Below are 18,649 nucleotides of genomic sequence, written 5' to 3'. Positions count from 1 at the left end.
GTGCTATTCCCATTTTGTGAGTCCAAAGAATTCCTCACCATTTGCAATTCCCCTGGATTTTTGATATCAGGCTAGATATTCACCTGAATTTTTTTTTATCCAGGTCCCTGGCAGTCCGTTCTGAGGATATCTCAAGGTGAAAATAGGCAGAGATCTGGATGGGAGATTCTCAAATATAAGTTTGAGAATGAAACTTTAACAGATGAATCAAGTAATCCTCAAGCTCTTAACTCCGGCTGTTCACTGTATGGGGATTAAATAGGAGTGTTATTTCTTTTTTGCTGACCTACTGATGGAACATTCTTTTGTTATGATTCCAGTTAAAATGGTCCAATTATTTTTTCAGGATAATAAATTCAAAATAAGGAAGAATACTCCAAAATAGCTCCAGAAATACAAAGTTTCATGGTGCATCTGAAAATGCCAAGTTCAAAGGAAAGTGTAAGGAATTCCATAGAAGCAGAAATAAAAGGCTTTTTGGTGTAAAAGACCGTTTATTCAGACATCCTAGAAAGCTCATGTACACGACGTGGCAGGAATAAAGTCTCCCGCCAGAAGCACAGGTTATAACTCTGTCCATCCCATCCCCCCTCCCAGATTCCCATGGGAACGGAGTTCTCAACTCTCTCGCAGAGATAAGGTCTCCGCCAGAGTCTCCGCCGCAGATGCTGGCCCATCGCCCGGGTTATGGAATGCAGTCAAGGCCAGGCGGCTGTCCCGATCATCAACACCATTGAATCCTTTACACTCTGCCTCCCTTAAGAAAGACTTCTCCCCCCCCAGGTTTGTGCGGAAAGGTGCGATGGAAAGCAGAAATGAGGGCAGGGGCGCCAATATTTCTCGGAATAAACCCATTGATTATACCCAGAGGAATATCCCAAATTCCAAGAGACTAAAGCCATTGCAAGCCGCTTTGCATTAAAAAACGTAGAGTCCAGGGATGGCGCCAATTTCGGTGAATGCTTAAAGGCCATCAATTATAGCCTTCCGGGCGGGGGTCTCTCCGGCCGGTCGTGCCAGGCATCGGGAACGGGGGCCTCCTTGGGCAAACTGGAATGGAAGACAGGATGGCTATTACTTAGAGAATTCAGGCAAAGTCCAATCGGCAGTGACATCATTAATCACTTTAGTAATCTTGTAAAAGGTCCCACGAATCTTTTGCCCAGTTCTTTTGGAAAATTTATGCACATCTCTGGAGATTTTTGGTAGACAATATACACCCAGGCCTGCTACACGAAGCGGGAAATCCGTGTATGTGCTTATCCGGGCTTGAAGTTTTTGGGAGTCTTTAGCTCTGCTGTAAGGCGGTCTGGACCGCTTTCCACCCCTCGGCCAGATGAAATCCACTGTTGGAACTCCGGAGGATTCAACGCCTTCCGCAGGTAGTTGCGCAACGGAGGGAAGCTGGATCAATTCATTGTGACACAATTTCGAAGCGGGGTTTTTTTTGTACTCATATGAACCGCGATTATTATAGGCGTATTCTGCAAACGGAATTAACTCGCACTTCAATTGTCTTGCGTGATAGTTGGTGTAACAACGTAAATACTTCGCTCCAGGGTTCTTGTCTTGCTCTCTCCTCGGCTCCACCCGGTCACTTTGAACGCGGTAGGGGCTGCAATTCGCCGGGCGGCCCCTCAACAAGCCCAGTGAAAAGTTTCAGAACTCTTTGAAATGAATTCATTGGGGCTCCAAGCGCGTCGAGACCACCTTTAACGGGGGCGGAGTGTAGACGAGCAATAATATGCTGAAATGAACAGACGCTACTAACTTAGGAGCGGAGGGGATGGAAGCTATCATGGGATGAAATACCGGCTAGTTTAGAAAATAAGTCCACCACCACCCACAAGACCGCGGTTAAGCCTGACTTTCCTGGCAAATCCGTAATAAAATCCATGGAGATGACCTCCCAGGGGCGGGAGGCCACCGGAAGAGGCTTCAACAGACCATGGGGTTTTCCCTGAACGGATTTGGCTTCCGCACAAACAGAGCAACCTTTTGACATATGTCTCAATGTCTCTTTATGATCGCTAAGCTGGCCACCAAAATTGACGGCGGGCCAAATGCAGAGTTTTTCTGAAGCTTTCAAAAAATGTCCAGCCGAAATGGCATCAAGGACAGGCCTCGGTGAACCTGCTTACGGAGGGGAGGCATCGTACTCAACAATCCTCTCATAAGCCAACAACACCATTCTCCAGGCTTAATTGGGAGTCACCTTCTCCTCCGGCTGCCATGGCTCATAAGCAGCCCCGCCTCCTCGAAGTTCTCGTGAGGAAAGCGAGAGACCAGTGGCTGGGAAATGGGTGGAGAAGGAGGAGGACGCCTGAGATCGAAAGTGACAGCCACAGCCCCAAATTGGGAGGGGAGAGAACAGTGCGCGGGATATCCCGTAAGGCAGCTCCACCCTCCCCGGGCAGGCTGCAGAGCCGCATTGTGCAGCCAGTTTATTGGTTTTTTCCCGGGAAAAAATGGACAGTGAAAGACGAAACGAGAAAAAGAAATCGGCCCAACGGAGTTGTTTTATGGACATCTTGAGGGTGGAAAAGGGCGCTGCCAAGTTCTTGTGATCCCACTCAAACTTGAAAGGGGTGTATAGCGAGCCCTCCAGCCAGTGCATACAGCCAAGTGGAAGGAGTGCTACTTTGATGGCCGCGAAGTCTCTTTGCATCCCTACTAGTCCAGTTGAGCTCAGCACCGAGAATTTCTTTGATAAATAAGCACACGGAACCAGCCTATCATCTTTATTTCTCTGCAAATAGGCTGCACCAAGCTTTGTCCGAGGCATCCACGCTGAACCACAAACGGAAGATCTGGGTCAGGGTGTTTTAGGATAGGTTCCGGTAGTAAAAGCTGATTTTAAAAGTTGAAAGGCTGTCTGACATTCTTTAGACCAGGAAAGGGGGGCCCCGGGCTTGGCAGCCTGTGTGGATCTTTTACCCTTAGTGCTGCAAGAGGTCTGTGAGTGGGGAGAGTCAGTTCAGCCGAATTGGGGTATAAAGTCACGATAGAAATTAGCAAACCCTAGGAAAGATTGGAGTTCCTTCCGATTGGTAGGGGCAGGCCATTGGAGGACTAAGCTTCAATCTTAGCAGGATCCATTTTAGCCCCTTTGAAGAGATCCGCAACCCAAAATAGTCGAGTAGAGGTTTGGTGGAAACAACATTTAGAAAGTTTGGCAAAGAGGGAGTTGTTGAGCAAGCCGCTTATCAATACTTCCCAACCAAGGCTTCTATGCTCTTCCATGGTTTGTGAATAAATTAAAACATCATCTAAGCTATTACCACTACTCCCTTTGGTATAATAAATCATGTAGAACTTCGTTGATATGGGCCATATAAAAGCTCCGGGGCCCCACTTCTAACCCTAATGGCATTATTAAGTATTCATACTTGTCCAAATTTTGTGTTAAATGCAGTCAAATGTTCATAGCCTTCCTCGCGAATCCTGACCCTGTAATAAGCTTCTCTTTAAGTCCAACTTAGTAAAAAATTCGTCCCTTGCCCAATGCATCCAAAAGGTCCTTTTTGATTAATGGCAAAGGGTATTTATTGACAGGGAAACCGCGATTGAGTCCTCGGTAATCCACATGCAGAGCCTTAAAGACCCGGCCTCCTTTTTTTTTAACAAATAATACAGGAGCAGCATGTGTGTATTTGGTAGCTCACGCATGAACCCACGAAAGCATAAGGTTCTTGTCTAAGAAGGCAACGTAAGTTCCTTCTCCCTCATTGGGGACTCATGCGTAGATTCTATCCCTTGGGCAGTTGAGCCCCATGGCTGTAATAATGATTTTGCAGCTCAGTGTTCCTATGGGGTGGCAATTGATTGCATTCTTGTTCCTGAAATACCCCTTGGCTAAATCTTTGGTGAAGCCGGGGTGGAATGCCGGTAGCTCTCGGAGCAATTGGATGCGTGCACCGCTGACCTGGAGCTTCTCAGGGTATGTCATTAGGAGGTGAGTTTTCCCTAATTCATGTGTTCTCCTTGCAGGGAGTGGCCTCTCAGTGGAATCTCTAAGATCCGGAGGCTTCTTTCCCCAAATGAATTTTGGTTCATGCAACAACAACCTATGGTGGCATGCCCAAGACTATGGAGGTTTCATTACCGGGCAGCCAGAATAAAATCTAATTTTCTCCCTAAATGGTCAGCGCAGCTGAGGAGGACCGGCATGCGCTTTGAACTGGGCCGGTCCTTCGCCCTGAGAGGGCTGCCGCCCATTTGGGTGAACGGGTATGGGCTTAGCCAGGGGATTCGGTTCTAGTTCCAAGTTCCTCCGGCCACCCAAATGGGGCTACCAAAAGATTAAACAATGGGGAGCACCCAGAATCTTACAAGCAAGGGCTGGGAGGCTATAATACGAAAGTGTGCTTTAGCGGGGTTGGCCAGAAACGCTTGAATCGTGAATGGGGAGCGCTTCGCCTTCTACCGTAATCGTGATCTGGAGTCGTAACCCATATCCATGGGGGCTGAAGAGAGTCAAAACAGCTGCGTTCCCTCTTCTGGGTCGCTTTCGTTACCGCCTTAGACGAACCAGTTGGGGGGCGGCCCGGATTTGCGTGGTGGCTTGGCAGATGGGGATGCGCGCGGCCGGAGCGGTTGGCTTCTGTTTTTTCGGCAGTTGGCAGCTAGGATGACCCGGTCCTCCGCGAGTAAAGACATTAATCCCAGACGGCGACGACGCCGGAGGTGGTTTCGCAGAGGCTGCTGGGCTTCTGGCTTGTGAGTCGAAGCGTGCTGTCGTAGCGTGGTTTTGGGCGTATGCCCCCTGGCACGAGCGTAATCCAAACGACGACGCCACTTCGAGATCCTAATTCGATCCAATTCCAGCAATAGTGCGGGGATCCGAATAAGGAACACCGCTTTCACGCAGTCATTGCCGCCGACGGCATCCGGTGAAGTATCTCACATTTCCATGTGCTCAGGCCACTCAGGAGGGAGTCGAAGCAGCCGCCAAGCGACGTAAATTCATTACGGGCAATTCGCAAAGGAGCCGTTGCCTTGTTGAATAGATTTGATGGTGCAGATGGCTTCATTTTTCAAAGCACCTTCTGGATCTTTGAAGCGAAAGCCCTTTAAGGCTTGGAGGAACGCGAGGCACCATGCGAGTATCCTCCCCTTTGCAGATCAAAAGAGTCACGAACCAGTCGGCTGCCGCTTTTCCATCTAAGACGGAACCGATGTCCCGTGATTTTTTTCGCTGCTCAGACCGGGTACAAATCGCCAATATAGTCCCCTCCATAAGTGGGCATCGAGTTGTAGGATGAAGTAGGGGAGTTTGGAAGCGTCCCATCGTAAACGGGCAGGTATTGAGGTCTGTAATATCCTCTCTCCATCGCTCCCCTTTGGCTACCGCTAGCGGCGCGTAAGCGCGAGGTTGAGGCAGCGGCGCAGGGAGGGCCGGAATCGGTGGAGGTGTGGGGCACCAACGCCAGCGCCGCTGGCTGCCCTGGGGAGCAGGTCTTGAAGGTGGCAGATACGCAAGTAGCAGGTCCCAGCAACGTCGCCTCTCTGGCGCTGTTGGCTGTTAAAGCCAGTGACAGCCGTGAGACTCCAACTTTGGGGCATCTTTGTCCTGCCGCTTCTTCAGCTCCTTTTCCAAGGCTGCTAAGTCTCCTTTCCTTAAGAGTCAATGGCGTATCCTGGTATGCGATGCAAAGCTGCTTTCTCTCGCTCCAGTTTGGCCAGTTCGCCCCGCTGGAATAGCTGCAGTTAGTTCACTTTATGCGACGCGATGGCTCTTAACGCTTTCGCCGCTGACGTTTCTTCCTAAGTCCAGTTTGGAGTGTTCCAGGACCTTATCATGGACTGATAGATCTCTGCATATATTGCCGTTGCAGCCAAGCCTTTGGCACGGGTCCAATTCGAAGTTGGATTTCTTTGGCGCTTCGCTGTTCCCGTGGTCTTTTGCAGGTTTTCACGCTTGTTTGTCGCAGCTGCTCCCGCTCCTCTTCCCATAGCTGGCGCTCACGGGCTCCATGCTTCCTGGGCATCTCGTGAGTTGGCCCACTTCCTCATCCCAGCCTTTTGACGGGAGGGGAATAGATCCGCCGATGGGAAGGCAGGCTTTCTCTCGGATTCCTCTTCATCAAAATGCAGCACCTCGTGGTTCCACCGCTAGGCGTCTCCACGGGGTGCCTCAGGTGCAGCTGCTGATCCGGGATCTGGGGTCCGATCAGAAGCTGGTAACGGATACCTCTCCCAATCCCCGATATAGTCCCGGTTTCTAACGGGTGGTCTTAGGACGGGCCCCAGTGCTATGCCATTGCGTGGGATTCTTGGGAGCATCACCAAAATATTTAGTCCAGGAATCGCTCAATGGACCTCCTGGTGTTGCCGCATGAAAGGTGGTCAGGCCCGTCTCCTCCGTTACAGGTTGCATCTGAGGTTTGTAACTACACGGAAACGGGCAGATATCCGATCCACAGGCGCTCGATCCTATAGACAGCGCCCAAACGCACTCATGCGCAAGTCCATATGATCGTCTCTTCGCCCTCGGCCCCAACAGAGTAAGGGAAGACTCCGTGGTACAGATACGAGGATCGGGAAAGAGTTACCAGCGAGACCCGTTCTCCCGCCGGTTCCTCCAAATCCAGAAGGGAAAGCTTCGGAGCCTCTCTTTGGGGCTACCGCATCTTCCGTTCCATTGCAGATTGGTAGGAATATTCAACTCCTCTCCATGCCGTAAAACACCAGAGGGTCCGCTTTCGCACTGGGAAGATAGGGATGTAACTAGGATTCCTGCCAGCAATGTAAGGAATTCCCATAGAAGCAGAAATAAAAGTGCTATTTTGGTGTAAAAAGACCGAAGTTATTCACAGACATCCTAGAAAAGCCTCACGTACATTAACGCACGTGGGCGGCAGGAATAAAGTCTCCCGCCAGAAGCACAGGTTATAACTCTGTCCATCCCATCCCCCCTCCCGGATTCCCATGGGAACGGAGTTCTCAACTCTCTCGCAGAGATAAGGTCTCCGCCAGAGTCTCCGCCGCAGATGCTGGCCCATCGCCCGGGTTATGGAATGCAGTCAAGGCCAGGCGGCTGTCCCGATCATCAACACCATTGAATCCTTTACAGAAAGCAATTTGAAATCTGTTTTGGACTGACAAATGCATTTATTTCCAAGGGGTTCTAATAATTTATTATACAACCATTGATACAATCTGAACATCTGGTACCATTACACTCATTAAAAATCCAGAAACAGCCAACATTACAGACACAAGCAAGAAGTATTCCTTGCTCCTCCTATTCAAAGTTAGTTAACATTTAAGAAATGGCCAAACAAGGATTTTCAAGAAGATTGTGGACACTTTAAACCCAAACTGAATGGACAATTGACCAGTTCAGGAAACCCAGCTATGAATGTGCTCGCTCATTCCCAGACTAAAAGAGCGGCCGCGACTGACCACGGCCGCCATTGCTGTTGCGGAAGGGACAGCCTCCTTCGTGGCTGCTGCCTTCCCCCGTGACCTCGCGAGCTCCCAAGTGCTCATGAGTTTTTGGGTTTAAGGGTGCCGAGCAGTGACGCTGGGTGCCCTGACGTCAGTGGGGAGGTGGGCCTAGGCAGTCTACATAAGACCAGGCCTGGTCTGCAACCTCCCCCATTTTGCCTGAGCACACTTGTTTCCCGCCCACCTCTCCCTGTTTTGGCCTTATGTTAATGCAGGCCTGTTTTGTTAGAGGGTTGGCGGATTGTGCATGGGGGACTGAGCTTTAGCTTGGGCTCAGCGGGTGAAATACCCGCTTTATTGGAACCTCCTTATGAGGTTTGGGGTGGAGCAAGCCAAGGGGTAACCTGCCCAGACATGGGCTTCTATGGCTTGCACCCCTGGCAGCAAAGAGTCTTCAGGAAGTGGCAACTGCCCATCTGGAATCTCACAGCTGCTCCGGCGTGTGATAATTTTTCATCAGCAGGCGTGCTGTAGAAAAATGTAGGTGTCTGGGGGACAGCACTCGGGCTGCCCAGTACACAGCTCAGACCCCCATGCTGCGCCTTACGCTTTGTTTACCTTGAACCAATTTTTGTTAATAAAATGGCTATGGCCAACTTTTCTCCGCACAAAAGCATGTTGTACTCTCATTTATTCCTGGAATGGCTAGGAGGGCTTTTAGTTACTTCCCTCAAGCAGCAAATGCACAGCTCACACAAAGTACACATTGTAATGAAGAAACAATCGGCCCAGAAGAAGACATAGGCCCACCAGTCCCAGCACAGTTGAATATAATACAATGTATCCCGGTGTTTGTATAATACAATCTAAGTCTTTGTTTTTATCAACTGTCCTCTTTTGTTCATCTCAGGTCTTACTATAATGATGTAGCATTTTGGGAAGAAGATGCAGGTCAGTAATCCAGCACTGGAGGTTAAGATGGAGAAGATCTCCACAGCCACCATGGATTTCCCCTTGGTGCTCAAGTAGGTTGGAACAAAGGAGACCCACACACTACAAAAGACCAACATGCTGAAGGTGATGAACTTGGCTTCGTTGAAACTGTCTGGTAACTTCCTGGCTAAGAAAGCCACAGTGAAGCTGATAAGGGCCAGGAAGCCAAGAAAGCTCAGGAGAAAGTAAAACATGGTGACTGAGCCCTCCTTACATTCCTGCACAATTGTCTCCGTCATTGAGTGCATGTCAAAACCAGGGAAGGGGGGACATGTTGCTAACCACACGGTACATATAGTAGCTTGGAAAAGGGAACATGCAAGGACAATGGAACTGGACAACTTTTCCCCCAGCCATCTCCTCATTCTGGATCCTGGCTTTGTGGCCATGAAAGCCAGAACCACAATGACTGTTTTGGCTAATACACAAGAAACAGCCACTGAGAAGATGATGCCGAAAGCCGTTTGTCGAAGGAGACAGGTCCACTTCTCAGGCTGCCCAATGAAAAGCAAAGCACAAAGGAAAGACAAGAGGAGGGAGATGAGGAGAGTGTAGGTGAGGTCCCGGTTGTTGGCTTTGACTATGGGAGTTTCCCGGTGCTTAATAAAGATCCCGAGCACCACAGCTGTGATGAAAGAGAAGGAAAGAGCGATAGCGGCCAGGCTGATCCCCCAAGGTTCTCCATAAGATAAAAAGCTGATCTCTTTCGGTAGACATGAATTCTGGCCTTTGTTTGGATACTGACCTTCAGGACACTCAAAACATTCATTCATGTCTGGAAATGAAAATGCAATGGCAAGCTGATACTAATATGACCAAGTATTCAAGAAATGCTGCTCAATTGAAGTGCTGCTCAATTGAAGATCTGTGACTAGCTCAAGGTCACCCAGCTGGCGTGTGTGGGAGTGCACAGGCTAATCTGGTTCACCAGAGAAGCCTTTACAGCTCAAGTGGCAGAGTGGGGAATCAAACCCGGTTCTCCAGATTACAGTGCACCTGCTCTTAACCACTAAGCTTTCTCACTTTGTCTTTAATAATACGAGGACAAGATTAGGCTCAGTGGCACCTGCAAAGCACCCCAGAGTTTTGGAGATTGTACCAAACTGGATTGGTGCCCCCAGCATGTGTGCCTATGCCTTTCTTGCTTCTTTTTGTCTCAGTCAACTGACCACGATCTGTAAGAGCACTTGCATATCTATGCATATCAAATATTGTTTCCTTTTCCAATAAACACCATGGAATCAAGAAGAATACCTTTGATAAAGCAGAGACTAAACAAATATATTCTTTCGGGTCCCATGTACTTTGTCAGTTGAACTAAAGCCACTGAAGAGACCTTCTGTGGCCCACTTCGGTCTCACTAAATTTACGTAGACAGGTTACCTTCTGGAAGATTAACTCCTGGGTTGTGCAAAATATTAAATTCATGTCTACAGGACCATTCTCACCATTTCATTTCAGAAAGAGTGGAATTTGCTTCCGGATAGACATGCTTTGGATTGTTTCAAGTGCCTATATGCCGTTGTACATACTGACATACAATGTACACAGTGGTGGGATCCAAAAATTTTAGTAACAGGTTCCCATGGTGGTGGGATTCAAACAGTGGCGTAGCGCCAATGGGGCTGGGCAGGGCACGACGGGGGCGTGGCTGGGCATTCTGGGGGTGGGGCATTAATAATTTCTCTGTTACTGTAAAAAACTCTTACTGTAAAAAAAAAGTTCCTAATTTCCAGCTGGTATCTTTCTGTCCATAATTTAAACTCATTATAGCAAGTCCTATCGTCTACTGCCAACAGACACAACTACTTCTCCTCTAATTGACTGCCTGTCAAATACTTAATACTTTCAATTACTTAATTTTGTTTCTAGAAAACAAAAGAAGGATACTTTCCTTAAACAAGGAACTTGACCATATTTCTAAAACATGTTTTTAAAACAGCCCAACAGGGAGAATTATCCCGTTTTCTACCTTCGCTAACCAGCCACATAGGAAACAACAGGACTTTATGATTTTTGGACCTAATGGAATTTCTAACAGAAAAGCAGACCCAATTAGTAACCCCCTCTCGGCACACACAAATAATTAGTAACCCACTCTCGAGAACTGGTGAGAACCTGCTGGATCCCACCTCTGAATGTACATATCTGATACTTGAATCTCTTACCCTTCTCACTTGAAATCTTTCCTGATGGACACGGAAGACAATCATAACAGCAAAAAGGTCTGCCTTCGATCTTTCTCTTGCTGTAACCAGAACGACAGTATTCATTGCAAACAGAAAGGGGCTGCACCTGGCCCAAATGAAAGATACATATTAAACCCACACAGTTTCATATGCTTTTCCAAATGTATATATTCTTGGTGTAATTGCAGTTAGAATGGGTTGGCATGGCATGGCAGTACAACTTCAACAGAACATTTCTAGTGCAATGGAGAATTGAAACTTTTGTAGTTTTTTATTCGAGACGATAACCTTCTGTTGTATTTCAAGTGGACGTGGATTGGGATGATTTCTCTGCCTGATGAGACAGGAGACAGATGTGTACAAGACACGGTTCCTATGCTATCTCAGAATGACACCTGCATGGACTTCGTAGCCATAATGCCCAAAGTAACATTTTTCAGTGAAGTTGCTGAGGGAATGGCTGAGGTGGTTAAAAAGTACAAAGTTGTCATGGGAAGCAGTGCCACAGTTTTGGTCCTACATGGGGAAATTCACACCATGATACTTTTTAAACTGTTCCTCCGATTCCCAGAAATTGAGGATACACCACTAAATGCAACAGCTGAACTGTGGATTGAGGGCCTTTCCCCACTTACCTTCTGCTGCGCGCTACTCTCCCCAAATAGCGCAGGGTCCAGCGGCACTCCCCACTACAGGGGCAGCGACAACGCAGCCGCCCCGACGCTGCCACTCTCGCGCCCCCTCCGCGCGCGTCATTCCTGGCGCTCTTCAAAATGGCGCCTTTTGATGACCCCGCGCTCTGGGGAAGCCCGGACGCGCGCCAGAAATGACGTGCGCTGAGAGTAGTGCACAGCAAAGGGGAAACGACCAAAGTGGGGAAACGGCCTATGACAGCCCAGATGGATTTCACCTCTCTACCCTTTGAAAGAAGCTGGGACATCAGTTCTATTCATGGTGCCATATCCTTCACAGTTCACTCAGTAGAGCTCTCAGGATTCCAGACATTTATTCAGGAGAGAAAGCTTAACTCTGAAGAAAAAGATGGCTTCATCAGACTATTGTGGAGACAGGCTTCTTTTTATTCATTCTCAAACTCCACAACATTCCAGAGGGATGGAGAAATCTGTACTGGAGAGGAGAAACTGAGGGAACGTCCTGGATCTGTTTTTGAAACAATCACAGCTGCCCACAGCTACCGCATCTGCAATGGAGTCTCTCGAGGCTGAGATCCCATGCCAGTCAAGTCAGCAAAATCAAAGGCCCCTTCCGCACACGCAAAATAATGCATTTTCAAACCACTTTCACCACTGTTTGCAAGTGGATTTTGCCATTCCGCACAGCTTCAAAGAGCACTGAAAGCAGTTTGAAAGTGTATTATTCTGCATGTGCGGAAGGAGCCAAAGATAAGGGCCCAAGCAAGAACTGAAATTTGCAAAGTTGATGTGGTGGATATATTTCTGCCTTATGTTTAACAGTTCACAGCGCCATCCAACGATCAGGCATCCAGATCTGACGCCATGGCTGCACCAGCCTGCCACTCCCAAGGAGATTTTCCAGTGGGGTGGGGAGGCTAAAATTGCAAACAAACCTCCCCAACTGCTGGAAATCCCCCATTGGGCTTTATGGACTTAAGCCTTGTGGAAGAGAAGGGAAGGCAAGACCAATTCTTAGCTGCTTTGAGGCTCCTTATGGCAGAGAAAAGTGGGGCATGAGAACCAGTTCTTCCCTGCCTTTCCGTGAGGATACTACTATGCTTTGTATTTCTTTTCCCTGCTCCTTCTATTTATCTGAATATATATTTATTTCTAATGTCTTCTGCTTGGAAGGAACACAAAGGACGTTAATGCCATCACCCAGAATACAGCGAACCGTTTTTTCAAAGGCTCATTCCGCACATGCAGAATAATGCACTTTCAAACTGCTTTCGGTGCTCTTTTTGAAGCTGTGCGGAATGGCAAAATCCACTTGCAAACAGTTGTGAAAGTGGTTTGAAAGCGCATTATTTTGTGTGTGCGGAAGGGGCCAAAGCTTTTCCTAACAACTGTTTTAGAAGAAAGTGATTGTTTTAACTGTTCATCACCTCATCAGCAGAGGAACACAGAGAAAAAAATAATAATATGGGAATATTTTATTCCTGTTTCAACACTGGGAGAGTTACTCGAGATATCCTAGAACACAGGTGTCAAACTCATGACCCTGCCAGATGTTATGGACTACAGTTCCCATCATCCCCTGCCAGCTGGTGATGGGAACTGTAGTCCATCCCCTGCCAGCTGGTGATGGGAACTGTAGTCCATAACATCTGGAGGGCCGCGAGTTTGACACCTATGTCCTAGAACATTTAAAAATCCTACCTGGTTGAACATAGCGGGCCATGCAATGGCCTTGCCATTAACGATGAACATTTTTTCGGGAAGAGCCGTTGAGTCGGCCTTTCCCACTTTGACTCGAAGAAAGGACTGATTTGGGAAGGTGACCCAGTTGACAATATCCAAGTTGGTTACTAGTTCCCCATTTGCGTCGAAGGAAATGCTTTCCCCAGCGCTGTTGTTGAAGGAGACACTTCTCAGGAAGTGGTGGAGCTAAAGGCAGACAAAAAGCAAAACACCAGTTCATACAGATACACAAGATATGCAAATATGAAATGGGATGATGCATTGCCAAACGAGAGAACTGTTGCTATTGTTTTCCTTAAATCTATGTTCAGGTGCACAATGGCAAGACTTACAAAATTTAATATGTCACCATACCAGTGAGAACATGTGTGGTGTACTGAACAGGAGCAGGTGGACTCTAATCTGGAGAACTGGGTTTGATTCCCCACTCCTCCATATGTGTGGCGGACTCTTTCCTCTTTCCACATGTCTGGCAGACTGGTTTGTCTATTGATTTCTTTTCTGTGTATCTTATGCCAATTAAGGCTGATGTATGTAATATGTATGTTTGTGGTTGTGGACAGTTGTGATTGTTTCAAAAACAGATCCCGGAAGACCTTCCAACTTCTCCTCTCCAGTACTCATTTCTCCATTCGTGTCAACTGTGGAGTTGGAGAAGGTACACCGAAACTTTGGCCCCTTCCGCACATGCAAAATAACGTGTTTTCAAACCACTTTCACAACAGTTTGCAATTGGATTTTGCTATTCTGCAAGGCTTAAAAGAGCACTGAAGGCAGTTTGAAAGTGCATTATTCTGCATGTGCGGAAGGAGCCACTGTTTCCAGAAGTCCCTGATGGAGCCATCTTCTTTTTCATATAAATCATATTTCCCCCACTATTATTCTGTTGAATTAGATGCACCACTCCCAGCCGCTGTAACTTATGATACGGTTTACTGAAATGGGATTTTAATTGGGATTGCCATTAAAATGACTTGGAAACTTTAACTACCGCTAAACATACAAACTCACTACTCCAATCCTCAGAGAGGTTTGTTATTCCTCTGCCTTTTCTCGGGAAGTTAGTTCATTCCAGAGATACCATGGTAACACATTCACTTCCTCCCTTTAGCATAGCTATTCCAATAGCTCTTCTTGGAGGTTAATGGAAATATGAATGCAGAAATTTCCTGTATGAAATGTATTCAGGATATTTTACAGCGATTGAAAAGGCCAGAATTCATTTTTTGGTACGTTGTGCCTGCAGTGGTTTGTTTGTTAGCTATCATAAGTTCCTTGTGGAAAGCAGGTACAAATGTTTTAGGTAACAAATCCAGTTAACAAATAAGTGAGTATGGTTAGAATGTGGGGATAGGGTGGGATATATATATAAAGGTATGTCACCTGCCACCCCTCTTGATCCAGAAGATTCCATTGCCTGCCGTGTGCGGTTACTCTGTGTCTGAAACCGGAGAACTGCCAATCTCGCAAAGCATGTGCCAGAGCATAAACTCCATTGTAGAGGCTGTAGCTGTGGGCAGTTGTGATGGTTTCAAAAACAGATCCAGGAAGGTCCTTCAGTTTCTCCTCTCCAGTACAGATTTCACCATCCTCTTGGACTGCTGTGGAGTCAGTGAATGAACAAAGAAAAGCCAGTTGCCAGAAGAGTCTGATGAAGCCATCTTTTTCCTCAGAGTTAATCTTTCTCTCCTGAATAAATTCCTGGAATCCTGAGAGCTCCACTGAGTGAACTGCGAAGGATATGGCACCATGGATAGAACTGATGTCGAAGTTTCTTTGAAAGGGTAGAGAGGTGAAGTCCATCTGAGCTGTCATAACCCAGAGTTTACCGGTTGCATTGAATGGTATATCCATAGTATCTGGGAATCGGAGGAACAATCTTAAAAGAATCATGGTGTGAATTTCCCCATGGAGGACCAAAACTGTGGCAGTGCTTCCCATGACAACTTTATACTTTTCAACCGCCTCAGCCATTCCCTCAGCAACTTCACTGGAAAAAGCTACTTCTGGCATTATGGCTATGAAGTCCACGCAGATGCCATTCTGAGATAGCATAGGAACCATGTCCTGTACAAATCTTTCTCCTGCCTCATCAGGCAGAGAAATAATTCCAATCCATGTCCACTTGAAATACAACAGAAGTTGGAGAATCGCTATATTTTGGTGAGTCTGTCTCGGGAACATTTGGTTGAAGAAAACAGCTTGCATTTTGTTGTCTGACCTTGGTGCAGAGCCGTATGAGATCTAGTGACAGAGTAGCGGGGGAGAGATTTCAAAACTACTATTCGTGTTTACGCGGCTTCCATAACACTTTATTGAACCTATCATTTGACCTGCCAACTAAATTCACTTTTTGTATTAATGGAGGCCAAGATGAGGTACACAAGCTCTACATTCTTATATCATGGGTACATACACAAAAGGATTCACTCTGAATCGTTTGATTACATAAATACAGAGGCATGTAACTAATTATGTTCTGTGTACAACCTTTCAGCTACATATGAGCTCTACCTAACCTTGCAATGATGCTTTTCCTTGTCTGCAAAACATATTTAAATGGCCAGAAAAAGTGCTTGCTAATGGTTCATTCTCCATGGTTATACCATACCTGTGGGATCTTGTAGGTGCACAGAATGGTTGCCGCATAGAGACAGAGGTCAGTGTGAGGTCCTGTGATGACCGCGATGGGACGGTTCTTGGCAGCAGACTTGTAGTTGGGGATGAACCTGCCCTGTGTGGAGAGAAGTTCCATTGAGGCAAGATAGGTCTTGCTTGGATCGAAATGGCTGTTGTAGATGTCAAAGCCCAGAGTGATGTTGGGTAAGAGCTGAGGATTTTCATTGATCTGCTTCACAGCAAAATCCAAGGCTAGGATGTGCTGGTAGTTGTGAGTCAGGAACCTGCAATGAGAGCAGATGACTTCAAGCAGAAAATGAAATCTTCTTCTGTCTGATTGCAACCCAACGTAGCTGCTATCAACCCCTCACTATATCTGAGACGCCAGAAAGACAATATCTGCAGAATGTGAAGAGTTGCATTTGAGAAAATAGACCTTGCAATATCTTACAGCTCTGTAGATATGAAGAATATTGTCAAAGGCTTTCACGGATGGTTTCAACTGGTTGTGGTGGGTTTTCCGGGCTGCGTGGCCATGGTCCAGTGGATCTTGTTCCTAACGTTTCGCCTGCATCTGTGGCTGACATCTTCAGAGGTGTATCACAGAAGGAAGTCTGTTACAGACTGTGTCTAATCCCTTCTCTCTTGACACAGTGTGTAACAGACTTCTTGCTGTGCTATACCTCTGAAGATGTCAGCCACAGACGCAGGCAAAGCATTAGGAGAAAGATCCACCAGACCACGGCCACACAGCCTGGAAAACCCACCACAACCAGATGAAGAATATTCTTTCCCCCAAAAAAGAAGACATAAAAATGCTCTAAGTAATAAGTAAATACCTTCCCAGGGACCATCGGAATTTGAACCAACAAAGAAGCAAAAAGAAAGGACACTCAATACACATTCAGGGCAGTCAGATTAAAATATTTCCCAACTACATACGTGCTCCTCCACCAGTAGATTGGAATGCAGAATATCTCTTGGCAGAATCAAGGAGGGCTGACCAGTCATAATTCTGCTAAACAAATCTTCAAAATGGCCAACATAATAGACTTAACTGCAACATAACACGGAAAGAGAAGAACAGATCCCAACAACATTTGAATTTTGAAATCAAGAATGAAAAGCAAGAACAGAACTATGTGCCAACCATTTTCCAGCGTCCTGAATCTCACTCAAATCTACTTGCACAAGGGGATGAAAATGGGCATTTTCTTACGAAAGGTCAGCAAACAGTTCCTCAGAGGGACATTTTTCGAACATGATTGGATCGATAGCAATGTAGATCTGAGACAGAATGGCAGCAATGATGAGATCCCCTGATTTATAGTATTTGTGAACAATAGGAAGTGGATCCCTGATGGGGCATTTACTAAGAGGAACCTTACACATTGCCAGAGGCATTAATGCAAATTCAACCACCAGAAACAACACCGTCTTGAGTGAAAAAATTAGTTCTGGAAACAAGTTTAGCTGTTCAGACAAAGTTTCCATGTGTCTCTGACTATACTGTTTGAATGGTCGGGCATTTTGATTGTACATTTGTATATCCCAATGTCAGGGCTGAGCTTGATGAATTCTTCTCTGTCCCTTGCCCCTGCTCTGAATTACATGGAGGGGACTATTAATAGTTTCCTTCAGTCTTTTACTAATGGCTGCTGATTCTCTCTAGGGAATTGGAATAGACATGGAAGTAATTGTGGTTAATTTGATGATTGAAAGGATGATAGTAATCAGCCCCAACGTATTTCAGAAAAAAAGCATTATGATGTCATTTCCCTCAAACCGATGTTAACATTATATTATTTTCTTGTACAATGCTGCCATAATGCCTGGGGATTTACAAAGTCCAAGGAAACAGCTCCCTGCTTCTGTGAACTCCCAATGGACAGATCCTGGAGTAATACACTGAACTGAAGCAAGTAATCTTACTGCATTGTTGCCAGTCTGCCACAAGGACGGGGAATCTCCTGTTCCCAGCTCTTAATGACAACAAAAGAAGAATAAAATAAAAATGGCTGCCAGATCTATGGTGTGATGTCACTTTTTGGGAGAGTTCTGAAGTTACATTACGCCTCTCTAAGGCTCATTCCGCACATGCAGAGTAATGCACTTTCAAACTGCTTTCAGTGCTCTTTGAAGCTGTGCGGAATGGCAAAATCCACTTGCAAACAGTTGTGAAAGTGGTTTGAAAACGCATTATTTTGCGTGTGCGGAAGGGGCCTAGGAAACCCTAGAAACTTCATTGAGTTTCTGGTGATACCTATAGAGAACTGGCATCAGTTCTGGGTTTCCACATAGATTAAGGCAGATAGATATACACTTAGACCAGTGTTGGGATTCAGCCGGTTTGCTCCAGTTTGATCTGCTCTGAGTTGCTATGAGCCCCATCCTTCCCTCTCCCAGAGGAGGCAGAGTGAGAGGGCTTTCAGAGACCCGGAGCAGCCAGCTAAAAGCCCTGTCCTTCCCTTTCCCAGGGGAGGGAACGCAAGGGAGCTTTCAGAGGCTCATTCCGCACATGCAGAATAATGCACTTTCAAACTGGTTTCAGTGCTCTTTGAAGCGGAATGGCAAAATCCACTTGCAAACAGTTGTGAAAGTGGTTTGAAAACGCATTATTTTGCGTGTGCGGAAGGGGCCAGAGTTCCTCAGCAGCTGCTCTGAGGTGCTAAAAATCCCGTCCTTCCGTCTCCCAGGGGAGGAGGTGCAAGGGGGCTTTCAAAGCCCCAGAGCAGTGGGCCTGTCCTTCCCTCTCCCTAGCCTGGAAAAAGTTCCATCAGCCTTGAGCCGGGCCAGGGCTTTTTTGGCTCATGCCCCAATGAGCATAAGAAGATCTTGCCATAAAGTAACACAGTTTTAATTATGATGCCCTTCGTTGTTGCCTTATCAGGAGGCAAATCAAAGGGGAAAGAAGCTGGAAAAGTTGTACTGTCCTTTTCTCAAGGAAAAGAAACTGCTTATTCAAGATAGCGTTTACCAGGATGGCAGGAAACAGTGCGGTAGGGTCCCATGCATCGTTCCAGAAGCTGTGCTATTCCCATTTTGTGAGTCCAAAGAATT

General features: G+C 46.7%; 2 protein-coding genes across 2 annotated transcripts in view; both read right to left on the bottom strand.

The window, feature by feature from the left end:
• LOC125444383 (extracellular calcium-sensing receptor-like) overlaps window positions 1-2,191 on the bottom strand; it is an 11,385-nt gene extending 9,194 nt beyond the window's left edge. The window contains 2 exon segments of the mRNA XM_048516794.1: window positions 985-1,050; window positions 2,142-2,191. Of these exon segments, the coding sequence (XP_048372751.1) occupies window positions 985-1,050; window positions 2,142-2,191 (116 nt within the window).
• A 6,051-nt stretch (window positions 2,192-8,242) lies between these two features.
• LOC125444382 (vomeronasal type-2 receptor 26-like) lies at window positions 8,243-16,981 on the bottom strand. Its single transcript, XM_048516793.1, has 6 exons — window positions 16,809-16,981; window positions 15,582-15,759; window positions 14,354-15,214; window positions 12,929-13,156; window positions 10,554-10,680; window positions 8,243-9,160 (listed from the first exon to the last, which is right to left on the bottom strand). The coding sequence occupies exons 1-6, from the start codon at window positions 16,979-16,981 to the stop codon at window positions 8,259-8,261; spliced, it is 2,469 nt and encodes an 822-aa protein (XP_048372750.1). The 3' UTR covers window positions 8,243-8,258.
• Between the last annotated feature and the right edge of the window lie 1,668 nt (window positions 16,982-18,649).

Source organism: Sphaerodactylus townsendi, linkage group LG15, assembly GCF_021028975.2.
Source record: "Sphaerodactylus townsendi isolate TG3544 linkage group LG15, MPM_Stown_v2.3, whole genome shotgun sequence".
NCBI classification, from domain to species: Eukaryota; Metazoa; Chordata; class Lepidosauria; order Squamata; family Sphaerodactylidae; genus Sphaerodactylus; species Sphaerodactylus townsendi.
The sequence above is the reverse complement of the archived record's forward strand: the minus strand, read 5'-3'. Positions and strand labels throughout refer to the sequence as shown.